Here is a 15,853-nt window from a genome sequence, read left to right as displayed (position 1 = left end):
AGCATACTCAGGAAAAATTGCACAACAACTTTGGGGTCTACTTTCTCCTGGTACCCTTCGGAAAATAAAAAAATGGGAGCTAAAATATTATTTTTGTGGAAAAAGTTTTTTTTTTTATTTTCACGTCTGCGTTATAAATTTCTGTGAAGCACTTGGGTGTTCAAAGTGCTCACCAGGCATCTAGATACATTCCTTGGGGGGTCTAGTTTCCAAAATTGGGTCACTTGTGGGGGGTTTCTATTGTTTAGGCACATCAGGGGCTCTGCAAACGTAACGACGGCCGCAGACCATTCCATCAAAGTCTGCATTTCAAAATGTCACTACTTCCTTTCCGAGCCCCGACGTGTACCCGGACTGGACAAAAACTTTTGAGGTCCAATTTATCCTGCAACCCTTGTGAAAAAAAAATTGCTGGCTAAAAATCATTTTTTTTGAGGAAAAAAAATATTTTTTATTTTCACGGCTCTGCGTTATAAACTTCTGTGAAGCACTTGGGGGTTCATGGTGCTCACCACACATCTAGATAAGTTACTTGGGGGGTCTAGTTTCCAAAATGGGGTCACTTGTGGGGGGGGGGGATCCACATTTTAGGTACATCAGGGGCTCTATAAATGTAACATGATGCCCGCAGACCATTCCATCAAAGTCAGCATTTCATAATGTCACTACTTCCTTTCCGAGCCCCGACGTGTACCCAAACAGTGGTCCCCACCCACATATGGGGTACCAGCGTACTCAGGACAAACACTTTTGGGGTCCAATTTATCCTGGTACCCTTGTGAAAATAAAAAATTGCGCACTAAAAAAATTTTTTTGAGGAAAAACAAATATTTTTTATTTTCACGGCTCTGCATTATAAACTTTTGTGAAGCACTTGGGGGTTCAAAGTGCTCACTATGCATCTAGATAAGTTCCTTGGGGGGTCTAGTTTCCAAAATGGGATCATTTGTGGGGGAGCTCCAATGTTTAGGTACACAGTGGCTCTCCAAACACGACATGGTGTCCGCTAACGATTAGAAGTAATTTGCATTTCAAAAAGTCAAATGGCGCTCCTTCCCTTCTGAGCCCTGCTGTGCGCCCAAACAGTGGCTCCCCCCACATATGGGGTACCAGCGTACTCAGGACAAACTGGACAACAACTTTTGTGGTCCAATTTCTCCTGTTAGCCTTGTGAAAATTAAAATTAGCGTGCTAAAAAAATCATTTTTGAGGAAAAAAAATGTGTGTTATAAACTTTTGTGAAGCACTTGGGGGTTCAAAGTGCTCACCAAACATCTAGATAAGTTCCATAAGGGGTCTAGTTTCCAAAATGGGGTAACTTGTGGGGGAGCTCCAATGTTTAGGTGCACAGGGGCTCTCCAAACGCGACATGGTGTCCGATAACGATTGGAGCTAATTTTCCATTCAAAAAGTCAAATGGTGCTCCTTCCCTTCCAGACCCTGCCGTGCGCCCAGTGGTTTATGACCACATATGAGGTATCGGTGTACTCAGGAGAAATTGCTCAACAAATTTTAGGATCCATTTTATCCTGTTACCCATGTGAACATGAAAAAACTGAGGCTAAAAGAAATTTTTTGCGAAAAAAAAGTACTTTTTTTTTTTTTTACAGATCAATTTGTGAAGCACCTGGGGGTTCAAAGTGATCATTATGCATCTAGATAAGTTCCTTGGGGGGTCTAGTTTCCAAAATGGGGTCACTTGTGGGGGAGCTCCAATGTTTAGGTACACAGGGGCTCTCCAAACGCGACATGGCAACCGCTAAATATTCCAGCATATTTTCCATTCAAAAAGTCAAATGGCGCTCCTTCCCTTCTGAGCCCTGCCGTGCGCCCAAACAGTGGTTTATGACCACATATGAGGTATCGGTGTACTCAGGAGAAATTGCCCAACAAATTTTAGAATCCATTTTATCCTGTTGTCCATGTGGAAATGAAAAAATTGATGCTAAAAGAAAATTTTTGTTGGAAAAATTAAAATGTCCATTTTTTCTTTCCACGTTGCTTTAGTTCCTGTGAAGCACCTGAAGGGTTAATAATCTTCTTGAATGCATTTTTGAGTAGCTTGAGGGGTGCAGTTTTTAGAATGGTGTCAATTTTGGGTATTTTCTGCCATATAGACCCCTCAAAGTGACTTCAAATGTGAGGTGGTCCCTAAAAAAAATGGTTTTGTAAATTTTGTTGTAAAAATGAGAAATCACTGGTCAACTTTTAACCCTTATAACTTCCTAACAAAAAAATATTTTGTTTTCAAAACTGTGCTGATGTAAAGTAGACATGTGGGAAATGTTATTTAGTAACTATTTTGTGTCACATAACTCTCTGGTTTAACAGATTAAAAATTTGAAAATTGCGAAATTTTCTAAATTTTCGCCAAATTTCTGATTTTTTCACAAATAAACGCAAAAATTATCAACCTAAATTTACCACTGACATGAAGACCAATATGTCACGAAAAAACAATCTCAGAATCGCTAGGATCCGTTGAAGTGTTCCTGAGTTATTACATCATAAAGGGACACTGGTCAGAATTGCAAAAAATGGCCTGGTCATTAAGGTCAAAATAGGCTGTGTCATGAAGGGGTTAAAGGGAACCTGTCACTAGTAATAACAGTGTTAACCTGCAGATATAGGGTTATTCTACAAGTTAACTGCGTTATGATGCTGTTCAGCGCCTGATCGCAGCTGAATGCAGAGGGGAGAAAATTATCTTTATTCAGTCATAGGGGCGGCTCCAGTTCAGTCACCGCTCTGAGTATACAGAGTGGAGTTGTAACCGCGCTCCCTGCCCTGAGCACTGACTGACAAGCTGGACGCAATGTTGAGCCAGTGACAGGAGCGCGGTTACAACGCCGATCTGTAGCAGTGACTGAACCAGCGCCGGCGCCACCCCCATGACTGGATACCGAATGCTGGAAGGGAGAATAAAGATCATTTTCACCCCTCTGCATTTGGCTGCGTGCAAGCGCAGACAGCATAATAATGCTGTTTACCCACAGATTAACCCCATATCTGCAGGTTAACAGCGTTATTCGTTATTAGTTATTCGTTATTAGTGGTGTCCTCTCATGCTATGGTGGAGAAGTGCCACCCTTTTATTCTGTAGGTTTCCTGTCCTTGAATGGCGGATCTCCTCTCTCATGCGGTACTGTCAATGCTTCTGGAAAATTCCATTACCGGTAAGTAATTAAGTCTTTCTTCTCCATGTTTTCTCTACCTGATTCTAATCTTTTTAAATACATACATTAATATTTATTTTCACTACTCCAGACATTTACATAAGATGTATAATTTCAAGTTCCTGTCACTGTGTCAGTAAATATATGTGAAATGATTAAAATGGGTTTGATAAATATTCAACTTCCTTTATTTTTTTTTTCTAGATACTTCAAAACGAGCAGCTTGTTGACATCTCTCCTTCAGGTAATGATGAGGTGTCAACAGTCAGTCGTGCCTGGTTCACCAGCAAAGAAGACAAAGATTCTCTCACCAACAAAGGTATATCTCTGGTCTTGGTGTTAAATCATCATGGCCTTGGATTTGTCACATGATGAACCTTAAGAAAGTGATGTGGAGGTAAAATGTTTTGTGTTGCCTGGTGAAAATAATGCCAGCCATAAGCAGGATTCACAGATGTAGTTTCACGTGTCTTTCATGTAAAGAGGTTGTCCACTACCCTGAACCAGTTACTGTTTTTGCCATAAATGATTAAGGATAATGCTCCTAAATAAGCCCATATAGTTTTTCTGCCAAGATTCATGTCTTTCTGCTTCTGTGCCCTAGTATAAGCATTGTTGTACTTCCCCTTCTGAATCCTCTGCTCCCTTTTTACTACATTTCCTCTCATTGCTTGTACTTGGCTGCAAGCCCGCAGTGAGCACAAACTTGTAACTCTGCCTAAACCCCTGCCACTTCCCCCCAGAGTACAACACAGCATCAGCACAATCTCCTGTGTAGGACACTATTGGGATAGATGTAATGCACAAAGCACCATTACACCAGCCATGACAATAAGGATTATTCCCTACTCCACATCACTGACATGGATGATGGGATGGATGGGGAGAGAGATCTCAATGTAAAGAATCTCTGCACTATTAGTATAATGAGGGCAATTAATCCACAATGCCATACACCAAAACAACTTCTTAACGGACAGGGTCATACTCCAAAGACAACTGCTTAAAAGCAACTTGATTAAATTGCTACCAATTTTGGAAAATTTTCAAAGCACCTCATAGGAAAATGATGGCTGAATCACAAATTAAGTAATACAAATAAGTTTGTTAAATAGAAATAAAAATAGCATACTATGGTGACAGATGGGAAGTAAATTGCCCTCACCATGTGTGTTATAAAAGTTCAATGTGTGTTTGTATCATGAAAGACCTGTTGTAGTTGTCTGGTGGTTATAGCAAGTTTCTGCAGCGTTTCGGACAAAACCGAGTTTGAAAAGCCGTCTTGACCGTGATGCAGGAAACTGGAATCTAATGAGAGTTTACTCATAAATAATCTTTATTTATATACCTTTTTCTCACATACTTAGTGTGCCAAGATAAAAAAATAGTTATTATTGGTTCCATAATTTCATTATTTTTTCTTTTTTTGTATGTAAGCTTTAAAGAGAACCTGTCACCAGGTATGGCCGATATGAAATACGGACACAGCCTTTCAGGGCTTATATACAGTATTCTATAATGTTGTATATCTGCCCCCAACCCGACACAGAATGGTTTTGATGACAGATATTAATCTATCCATTTTTAAGGTCACAGATGGAAGCAAGGCATGTGGTCTAAGGAGGAAATTTCAATTTTAATGAGCAACATTGAACGATACCTGAAGGTAATAGTAGTCGTTACTATGTATGTGTCACTGTACGAACACAAAACCAGCGAAACCTAATCATGCATTATAACCCTGAAATGTTTAGTTAATCAGCAATGGGCGCAACTACAACCAAGACAACTTTCTGACATATCTTTTATACCGAAATGTGGTATCTACTCCTTTTTTTAATTTCTAAAGGTCCCAATGTGTGCTAAAAATAATAAAAAGCATATACTCGCCTAGTGATCTCACAGACCTCTCCCCTCTAACTCTCAAAATGTTGTCGGCCTATGAACCTCTGCAGCCAATCAGTGGCCACAGCGGTGATCAAAGTTTCACAGCCTGGGGGGCACTAATTGGCTGCAGCATTCACTTGCCGACCACACCTGAAGAGGAAGAGGAGAGACCGAACGCTGGCAGTTAGATAGAGGAGCAGCAGGTTACTATGCCCTATTTACTATTTTTATAGCACACTTGGGCCCTTTGTAAAATAAAAATGGGTAGACAACCACCACTATAACTTTTTACATACATTTAAAAGCAAACTGTTCACCATAAAGATGTCACATTTGTTTCACTGATCAGTCTCTTCTTTTATATAGGCCCACGGTGTTAAAGATGCAACTGAAATCATTTTTGAGATGTCCAAGGATGAGAGGAAAGATTTCTACCGGACAATAGCCTGGGGCTTGAACCGTCCTCTCTTTGCTGTGTACAGGAGAGTTCTCCGCATGTATGATGACAGGAACCATGTGGGAAAGTAAGGCCGTTTTTTGTATTGTAATTATTCACCTAGTAATGGACATGGTATCATTATTTGTTACATTATCCTACTATATATATATGGCTTGTTGTTTTTCTTTGTAAAATGGGAAAAATAAGGATAAGTTCACATGTTGTAAATCTGCCGTTGATCTTGCTGCACATCAGCCGTAAATACTTCATCTATATGCTGAATCACTGCTGATTTCACATATACGTCTCTGAAAGTGTAACAAATTCACAAAAGGATTGACATAAAGAGGATTTGTAAAACCTCATCCATTTACCTTACTATAATACACTGTGGATTTTATCTGAGCAGATCGTAAGGTTAAATCTGCAGTCTGAATGAACCATCATGCTGTTTTATGAATAGGCAGATGTCTGCTACTATAGAGAAAATTGTCCCTTGTAATTCCTGACACATAACCTCATCTCATGTCAGTGAGCTTTTATATCCAGTGTATTTTCAGGCTCGGAGTCACTTTAAGGCCTGCATTTTTCAGCTGTATATTTACTGTGCTCTACTAAAAAGGCATTCCACTACTATCATATTGATGACCTATCCACGTGGTCAATACCAGATGTTACCAGCTCCAGCAGTGACCAGAGCAGAGCAGCTCAGCTCTGTACGTTGTGTAGTGGCTGCTGACACTGATAAGCACTACCCTATGTACCCAGAGCTGGTAACGGCTGATCAGTGGGAGTACCGGGTATGGCACCAGCACCAATCTGCTGTCATAAGGATATCAATATCAGTGGAGATCATGGCCACATTAAATGATTGACCCTGGCAAGTTTTAGTATATAAGTTTATTTCATTATGTAACCTTGTTCTAGCAGTATAGGATAGCGTATTATTAAACTACTTTTATTTGGTAAATGGTATTCCCTGGATTTTGATATTTTAGTTGTCATGCCGTTATCAGAATACGGAGTTATTTGGAGTGTTTCTTGTTTTGCAGATACACACATGCAGAAATTGAAAGACTGAGAGAGTAAGTAGCAAATTTATATATTTTTAGATGTGAAGAGGTTGTCTGATTAAAACAAGCTATCACGTATCCACCGGATAGGTGATAACTTTTTGATCTGTGGGGGTTCAACCACTGGGACCCGCACGAATTGGCTCTTTTTTTGGCAGCCCCATAGGTAATGGAATACCGTTCAGGCATCCGACACACCACACCTTTCTGAAACGGGTATAAAAATTACCTGAACTGAATGGAAAAAAAATTGTTTTAATTGGACAACTTTTTTAAGCTCAGAAATAAATTGTGCTTGCTTTTGCCAATGAGCAGGTATTAGTATTTCAGTAAATAAAGCATCTAATTTTCATTTCAATTTTCCAATGTGCTAGCTATCAGTACAGTTGCAAGCCATAGCTGTGATACTGTACTGTAGCTGTGATCAGTCCTGTATCTGTGTGCCCGTTACATGTCCAGGACAGACCTCTATCCTTTGAAAGTGAATAAACTTTATTTACTAAATCCATCTTGCTCCTTTGAGTTCGCTAAGTGCTGTAACTATAGGGGTTGATTTGTTCAGACTTATTGCTATTCTAAATTTAAGGACTCAACATTCAGTTTGTCCCCAGGTTGATAAACGGGCAATGATATTTTTCTTCTTTCTGCCTGGACAGCAATTATAGACAGGGTTGATCTTTTAGAGAAGGGGGGATGTGTGTGCATGGATAATTGGTCACCTGTGTCACATGTAAATATGTGTGCAGTGATAATAATGGCTATAATAGCCATCCTTTCATTACAGTATAGTAATAGATAACAAGCTGGTCACGGCTGTCTCAGTGCTGTAAACCTCAATGGCCAGTTGTAATCTTTGGGGCTGCGTAGCAGCAAATGTTTCATCTCTCTGCAGTGCCACCAAAAGGATTATCTAAATAATGTGATTGCTTTTTATCTTACTCAGGCTTCGTGTGAAACATGGGAATGACTGGGCGACAATCGGAGCAGCTCTGGGTCGGAGTGCCTCATCTGTAAAGGATCGATGTCGACTAATGAAAGAAACCTGTAAAACAGGTGCAAGTCTTTGCCACTAAAAAGTTATCATTTCAGATGGATTTGTACTGGTCTTGCTTTATGTATTTTTATCAAAACAGGCTGTTGCCAAAGTCCCTTTTTTCACAACAGGGGCATAGACTAAGTTTTAAAGTATTTTTCCCAGTTATCGCCTATCCACAGAGCTCAATACCCCACCTTCAGTGGTGTTTTAACTTTTGGGACACCCACCAGTTCCAAGAACGGGACTCTGAAATGTCCTGTCGGGTATAAACGAACTGCCCTGCATGCACGTCACCGCTTCATTCCTCGTCTGTGAATGCCAAAGGAAGCCAAGTGCAATTCAGAGCCATGTACTTGGGATCCATTGGGGTACCATCAGTTGGACTATCACAAATCAGTAAGTTATCACCTATAACTCTGGCAAAAATTAAGAGACCACTGCACAGTTTTATAAAAATCAGCTTCTCTCCATGTCTGACAGCCATTCCATTCCAGTGTCAGTTGAATTCCAACCAGAGTACACCTCATTCTACTTAATGTGCTTCTGATTAGGTGATCACCTGAACCAAATCTTATTTAATGAAGGAAAGTATAAAAAAACCCTGCTGTGGTGTTCACAATCCTCTTGCAATAGGACAAGCTGGATGGCAAAACAAGTGCTAGTAATATCCCAAAAGTATTAGGAATGAAACAATATAACCATGCCAAAGGAGTTGAAAAGAAAAGTCTTGAGTGAGGAAAAGAAGGGCTCAATTCTGGCTTTACTAGCAGAGGGATACAGTGAGCGTCATGTTGCCTCCATCCTTAAAATTTCTAAGACGGCAGTCCATTACAACAAGGTGAAGCAGCAGACATTGGGGACAACAAAGCTGCGGACCGGCAGAGGGCGAAAACGACTCTCCACTGACTGGGATGACCGTCATCTTATTCGAATGTCACTCAGTAACCGCAGGATGACATCAATTGACCTACAAAAGGAATGGCAAATGGCAGCTGGGGTGAAATGCACGGCAAGAACAGTTTGTAACAGGCTCCTAGAGGCAGGGCTCAAGTCATGTAAAGCTAGAAAAAAAATTTCAGCAATGAGAAGCAAAGGAGAGCCAGGCTGAAGTTTGCCAAAGACCATAAGGATTGGACCATAGAGGACTGGAGTAAGGTAATCTTCTCTGATGAGTCTAAGTTTCAGCTTTGCCCAACACCTGGTTGTCTAATGGTTAGACGGAGACCTGGAGAGGCGTACAAGCCACAGTGTCTTGCACCCACTGTGAAATTTGGTGGAGGATCGGTGATGATCTGGGGATGCTTCAGCAAGGCTGGAATTGGGCAGGTTAATCTTTGCGAAGGACATATGAATCAAGCCGCATACAAGGTTATCCTGGAAAAACAATTGATTCTTTCTGCTCAGGCAATGTTCCCCAACTCTGAGGACTGGTTTTTCTCCTTCGTCTCATTGGGGGACAAAGGTACTGTGGGTGTATGCTACTGCCGTCTGGAGGCTGACACTAAGTATACAAAAAACAAGTTAGCTCCTCCTCCGCCGCATACACCCTCGCCCCGATTGTGGGCGGAAACCAGTTTTTTGCTTAGTGTCCTATGGAGGCAGTCTGGATCTGTCCAGACTATTTTTTTTTTTTTGGTTTTCTTGCTATGAAGAGGAGACAGGGGCGACGGATCCTATTGAAAGGGTCCGATCTCCCCAAACCATCAACGGCGAGCACACGTTGAGTATCGCCTCCGCGTATCCTTTCCCGCACCGAGGGACATCTCTGGGACTTTCCCCAGACATCTATTTTTCTTTTTTATTTTATGAAGACAGGGGCAATGCATCCTATTGAAAGGATCCGATTTCCCCAAACCATCAACGGGCGAGCACGTGCGAGTGTTCCTCCACGTATCCTTTCCCGCGACGTGGGACATTATGCCAGACTTAGCCCTGTCCACCCCTAGGTATTGAAACCATGGGCTTGCACAGACGCCCAAGACTAGTCTGTGCGGCCCCCACTGCTCCACCAACGCAAAACGGCGGTGCTGCATGGCGGCGGACGGTCCCTCTCCTCGCCCCTGCAAGGCGGATGGAGCTAGGGTGCCTGCACCGTCCTAAAATGAAATACCCCTGGTGCCGCTACCGAGTTGCTGGAGTGGCAGGTATGGAGCTGGGGAGAACCCCGGGCAGCGTTTTTTGGAGGAGCAGGGTAAGGGCTCACACTATGAAGTCTCCTGAGGTTTTTCCACTGGTTATAATGGGGCTAGGGCTGCGATCTGCAAGCGCCATTACCCCCCCACCTTCCCCCCGCCTCTCTTCCTCCTCTCCTCCCCTCCTCCCTCCTGGTACCTGCGCGTGGCGGGCGGACGGTGTCTAATGTAGCCCGCGGATTCGGCCTAGGCTGCGGGTGGAAGTTCCGCCCCCCGGCGTGACATCATATCCGATGCTGCCCCCCGTGACTAGGGCGAGCGCCGGATAAAATTGAGGCCCCGGCTTCAGTGCAGGGTAGGCCGCGATCAGGACAGCACTCGCAGCCTACCCAGAGGTGAAGGAGCGCATCGGAGGCAGACCCAGGAGCGCGAGGGGGACACACAGGAGCAGGGTAAGTGCGACACCGTCCCGGAGCCACACTACATGCATTAAAGGGTTACCCTCCTCCTCCTCCTTTCCCCTCGAACTTTCATAAATTTGGCCTAATCAGCAATATGTCTGGGAAAGGAAAAACGCACACGTTCCTTTATGCCGAATGCGTTTCCTGTGGGGTTATGTTCCCACGAGCGCAGACTATTAAGTTATGTGAAGCCTGTGACTCCGAACTCGCACAGGAGCCCTCCCCTGCGACGGAGCCCAGGGGTCGGGATCCCCCAGAATGGGCGTTATCACTCTCTCGGTCCATGGTTTCGCTTACGAAGGCGATTGAGACCCTTCAGGCCCTGGATAGGGGTAGAGACGACTGCTCGCCTGTTTGGGAGGGTTCATCCACCTCACAAGAGCCTTCGGCCTGCAGGGGCCGCACTCTCTCTAGACAGACGCATAGGAAGAACCCACACTGCGTCTCCGGGCCCCTCCGGTGCTTCGTCATCCGTGAGTGCGGCGTCTCGCTCACTGTCACCATTTTCCGGGAGCGAGCAGAGTTCAGGTTATGACGTGGAGGAATCCTTGGACCTGGATACCCCGGGGTGTCGGGAGACGGTAGACAGTCTCATTGAAGCTGTCAATCAAACTTTGGGTATTGAGGAGGACGTCTCCCTAAACGCAGGTCATAAGGTATCCTTTAAGAAGGCCAGGCGACCGCATAGAGTGTTTAGCACTCATCCAGAGTTCGAGGACATAGTGCAGCGGCACAGGGAACGTCCAGACAAGCGTTTTTCGGGACAAAAAATGCTAGAAACGAGATATCCGTTTGCACCAGAGCTCTGTAAGAGATGGGCGGAATCTCCGGTTGTGGATCCCCCAGTGTCACGCCTGGCCTCAAGAACTTTGTTGTCGGTGCCTAGTGTTTCTTCCATTAAAGACCCCACGGATCGGCTCATAGAGAGTTTAGCCCGCTCGGTGTATGAGGCATCAGGATCAGCACTCTCTCCTTCATTTGCGGCAACATGGGTAGCCAAAGCCATGATGTCATGGTCAGATTCTTTAAATAAGGTCCTACAGGATAAAGACCTGCCGACGGAAGTGTCTGAGATAGCAGGTCAGATCGCGATGGCGGGTGACCATTTAATCAATGCGTCCTTGGATGCGGCTAATTGCGCAGCACTAGCGGCGGTGAATGCAATCGCCATTAGGAGAGCCCTGTGGTTAAGGCTATGGCGGGCTGATTCGATTTCCAAGAAATCCTTGACTTCCCTGCCTTATCAGGGTAGCCGCCTATTTGGGGAAAAATTAGACAAACTTAATCTCAGATGCTACGGGGGGACAAAGCAGCTTTCTCCCACAGCAGAAAATTAAACTGCCATTTCGTCAGCCTCAGGCACACTTTCGAGCATTTTGCAGCCCCGGGTGGATGGCAGCGGCCAGTTCTTCCGCCCCAGCTCGCTACAACCAAGACAAGGCGCGTCAGGTCATGTATAGAGCCAACCCGCTGGGCAGGATGCGAGGCCGCTCGCCCAGGTCAAGGGGGGCCAGGTCCCAGAAGCCCTCAGCGAAATGACTCGGGGCATCCGGTACCCGAAGACAGCAGAGTGGGCGGACGTCTACTCAGGTTCTGCCACGTCTGGGTCGCGGTGGCACGCGACGCATGGGTGGCGGAATTAGTGTCGTCCGGGTACAAAATAGAATTTGTCAGAGATCCTCCAAGACGATTTTTTCTTTCCCGGCTTCCCAAAGCAGAATCCCGGGCAGAGGCATTGCTAGGGGCCATCAAGGTACTGCAGCGCAACGGGGTTCATTGTCCCTGTACCAGAGTGCGAAAGAATTCAAGGTTTTTATTCCAACCTGTTCGCGGTCCTCAAGAAGGACGGGACAGTAAGGCCAGTTCTGGACCTAAAGCTCCTGAACAGGTTCATCAGAATCAGGCACTTTCGAATGGAATCTCTCCGTTCAGTCATATCGACCATGGAGCAGGGAGCATACTTGGCCTCGATCCTTGTCCAGGATGCTTACCTGCATGTCCCTATTTTTCCCCCGCATCAAAGATTCCTACGTTTTGCAATCGATGGTCGGCATTTCCAATTTGTGGCTCTGCCTTTCGGGTTGGCCACCGCCCCCAGAGTGTTCACGAAGGTAATGGCAGTCGTCATGGCCATTCTACATTCTCGGGGCATAGTGGTTTTACCTTACTTAGATGAACTCTTAGTGAAGGGTCCGTCCTTTCGGGCATGTGAGGAAAATGTCAGCATCACGCAGGATACCCTATCTCGCCTAGGATGGTTGGTCAACGGGAAATAATCGTCCCTTGTCCCAGCTCAGAGGTGTGACATCCGCCTGCAAGTCTGGGCTACAGTAAGACAGCACCCCGAGCAACCCCGATACCCTTTACCCCTATACATGGATCTGGATTTACAGCAGAGCCCAGGAGGCGCTGTCTGAATATGAGCAGCGGGCCAGAGCAGGACGGTCGCCAAAGAGGGGTTAAAAAACGGGACCAAAAGCGAAGTCAGGAATCCGAGTCTTAACCAGGCGGGTAGCAAAGGTACAAAAAACGGCAGGCAATAGCAGAGTCAAATTCAGGCCAAGGTTAGAGTTATAAACCAGGAGGACGGCAGAGGTACAGAATCGTTAGGCAGTAGCAGAGTCAGAATCAAGGCAGGGGTCAGAATCAAAGATAGCAAATAACAACTAGCACACTGGGGAAACCAAGACTATATCCAGCGGCTTGCAAGACCAGTCCCAAAGTATTTGAGGGATCAGGTCATCCCTCACAGGCTCCCGGACTGCTGATGTCATCAGGACCGCCCCCAGGACCAGGCCAGATGGCGATGCACCAACCCCTCCACGACCGACTGAGGAGCGGAGCCTGCGTCCATCAGATGCCTGCGCAGGAGCCCCTTTCCTGTTGCTGCCATCACTCGGGGCCAAGCCACGGCGCCTCCCAGTGCCCGAGGGAGGAACAGCAGGCCCGAGACCGACGGCGATGTGACGGTCCGGCGCCTCCTAGTGGTCGAGGCTGGGACAGCAGGCCCCGAGTCCGACGGCGACATGACAGTCCGGCGCCTCCTAGCGGCCGAGGCCAGAACAGCAGGCCCCGAGTCTGACGGCGACATGACAGTCCGGCGCCTCCTAGTGGCCCAGGCCAGAACAGCAGGCCCCGAGTCTGATGGCGACGTAACAAGAGGATCTCATACCGAGGGATGATTTTCGACACCTCGCGAGGGTTGGTAATTCTCCCTCAGGACAAGGCTCGAGCGCTCCGGCAGGGAGCTCGGAATCTTCAACAACCAGGCCCTCACACCATTCGGTTCGGGATGAGGGTTCTAGGGAGTATGGTGGCGGCAATGGAAGCGATTCCGTTAGCCCAATTTCATCTTCGTCCCCTGCCGCACGCTCTCTTGGCATCTTGGGACAAGAGTCCATTCACACTCGATCATCAGTGCAGGTTGTCTTCTCGAGTCAGACGGTCACTTCAGTGGTGGACGCGCAACTCCTCTCTTCTTCAGGTGAAGCCCTTTCCCCCAGATCAATGGTTGGTGATCACAACCGATGCGAGTCTTCTCGGTTGGGGAGCAGTTTTCCGCCATCACACGGCTCAGGGGCAATGGTTGCATCAGGAGGCACGCCTCCCGATCAACTTGTTGGAGATTCGAGCGGTGCGGTTGGCAATGCAACATTTCCAGCACTTTCTAGCAGGATGTCCGGTCCGGATTCAATCGGACAACGCCACGGCGGTGGCGTACGTGAATCACCAGGGAGGCACGCGCAGCAGGGCAACCATACGCGAGATAGAGCATGTACTACGCTGGGCCGAGGGGAACCAGTCGGTAATCTCAGCAGTCCACATACCAGGCACGGAAAATTGGGCAGCTGATTTCCTAAGCCGGCAGGGTGTCGTGGCCGGGGAATGGTCCCTGCACCCCGAGGTCTTCCAGCAGATTTGCCAACGGTGGGGGACTCCGGACGTGGATCTGATGGCCTCCAGGGAAAACGCCAAAGTGGCCGTGTTTGTCGCTCGGTCTCAAGGCCCGCGAGCAATCGCATTGGATGCGTTGGTCCTACCATGGAACTAGTTTCGGCTCCCATACCTGTTTCCCCCGCTGCCAATACTTCCGAGGGTCATCAGAAAAATCAAGACAGATGGGGTTCCGGCAATTCTGCTGGCCCCAGACTGGCCCCGTTGGGCATGGTACGCGGATCTAGTGCAGCTCCTCGCAGATGTTCCTTGGCGTCTGCCGGAACGACCAAACTTACTGTCTCAGGGGCCGATCTGCCACCCGAACTCAGGGGCCCTGTGTTTGACGGCATGACCGTTGAATCTTGGATTCTGACCCAGGCGGGGTTTGGGCGTGAGGTGGTTGCTACAATGGTTAGCGCCCGGAAGCCTACCTCGGCGAGAATTTAACATAACTCTTGGAAGGTTTTCTTTCGTTGGTGTCGAGAGCACGGGGTTGCGCCACTGTCCTTCTCGGTTCCCAATATCCTGGCTTTTCTTCAGTCAGGCCTAGATGCAGGATTGGCCCCGAGTTCCCTTAGGAGACAGGTATCGGCCTTGTCTGTCCTCTTCCAGCGAAGTATCGCTACTAATATGCAGGTCAAGACGTTCGTTCAGGGGGTCTCTCATTTGGTGCCCCCCTTTAGAGCGCCCATAGACGTTTGGGACCTTAACCTGGTCTTGAGTGTCCTGCAGGAGCTCCTTTTGAACCGTTACAAGAAATTTCATTATCATATCTTTCCAGAAAGGTCGTATTCTTGGTAGCCATAACTTCCATTAGGCGGGTCTCGGAGTTGGCAGCCCTATCTTGTAGAGCACCGTTTCTGACTTTTTACAAGGATAAGGTAGTCCTTAGACCAGCTCCTCCCTTTCTGCTGAAGGTTGTGTCCTCTTTCCATATTAATGAGGACATTGTTCTGCCTTCATTTTGTCCAGCACCAGAACATAGTGTGGAAAGGGCGCTCCACACGTTGGACCTAGTGAGAGCGCTCAGGAGGTACATGTCGAGGGCGGCACCTTTTCGCCAGACAGACTCGCTGTTGGTGATCCCCAAAGGGCGCAGGAAGGGGCTCGCAGCCTCAAAGTCGACCATAGCCAGATGGATTCGTCTAACTATTCAAGAGTCTTACCGTATTAGAGGCACTCCGATTCCAACAGGGATAGGGGCGCACTCTACTTGGGCAGTAGGTGCCTCTTGGGCGCTTCGTCACCAGGCTTCGGCAGAGCAGGTATGCAAGGCGGCAGCCTGGTCCAGCCTGCATACTTTTTCTAAGCATTACAATGTGCATACTCAGGCTTCGTCAGATGCGAGACTGGGTAGAAAAATTCTCCAAGCAGCAGTTGCGCACCTTTAGACAGGAGGGTATGTGGCTTGGATCGGTGAGTTGACTTCCCACCCAGGGACTGCTTTAGGACGTTCCACAGTACCTGTGTCCCCCAATGAGACAAAGGAGAAACATGGATTTTTGTGAGTACTCACGTAAAATCCTTTTCTCCGAGATGCTCATTGGGGGACACAGCACCCACCCTGATGGCCAGTTGGCTCTTGTTTATTTAATTAGTATAATTCCTTTTTAAAGGTAGGGTGGTCCTTTTTCAGACATATGGTATTCTGCGTTAAGGCTAATTTGTTTTGTGTTCTCCTACTGCTGTTGCACTAAACCGGTTTCTGCCCGC

General features: G+C 46.7%; 1 protein-coding gene across 5 annotated transcripts in view; it reads left to right on the top strand.

Moving 5' to 3' along the window:
- Positions 1-15,853, top strand: part of DMTF1 (cyclin D binding myb like transcription factor 1) — an 84,321-nt gene that overhangs the window by 23,159 nt on the left and 45,309 nt on the right. For 4 of the 5 annotated variants that reach the window (XR_012221359.1, XM_073551289.1, XM_073551286.1 and 1 more), the window contains exons 4-8: positions 3,381-3,495; positions 4,766-4,842; positions 5,430-5,587; positions 6,555-6,587; positions 7,519-7,628. Coding sequence is in view for 4 of the 5 variants with exons in the window: in XM_073551289.1 (XP_073407390.1) it covers positions 3,381-3,495; positions 4,766-4,842; positions 5,430-5,587; positions 6,555-6,587; positions 7,519-7,628 (493 nt within the window). In the remaining variant the exon portion in view is untranslated. Of the gene's footprint in view, positions 1-2,987; positions 3,177-3,380; positions 3,496-4,765; positions 4,843-5,429; positions 5,588-6,554; positions 6,588-7,518; positions 7,629-15,853 lie in introns of those variants that run through there. The other variant, XM_073551288.1, reaches the window with a different exon arrangement.

The sequence above is a fragment of the Dendrobates tinctorius genome, unplaced genomic scaffold (assembly GCF_039654945.1).
Source record: "Dendrobates tinctorius isolate UK_male_01 unplaced genomic scaffold, ASM3965494v1 ptg000174l, whole genome shotgun sequence".
Lineage (NCBI taxonomy): Eukaryota > Metazoa > Chordata > Amphibia > Anura > Dendrobatidae > Dendrobates > Dendrobates tinctorius.
Note: the sequence above shows the minus strand (reverse complement) of the source record. Positions and strands in the feature narration are given on the sequence as shown.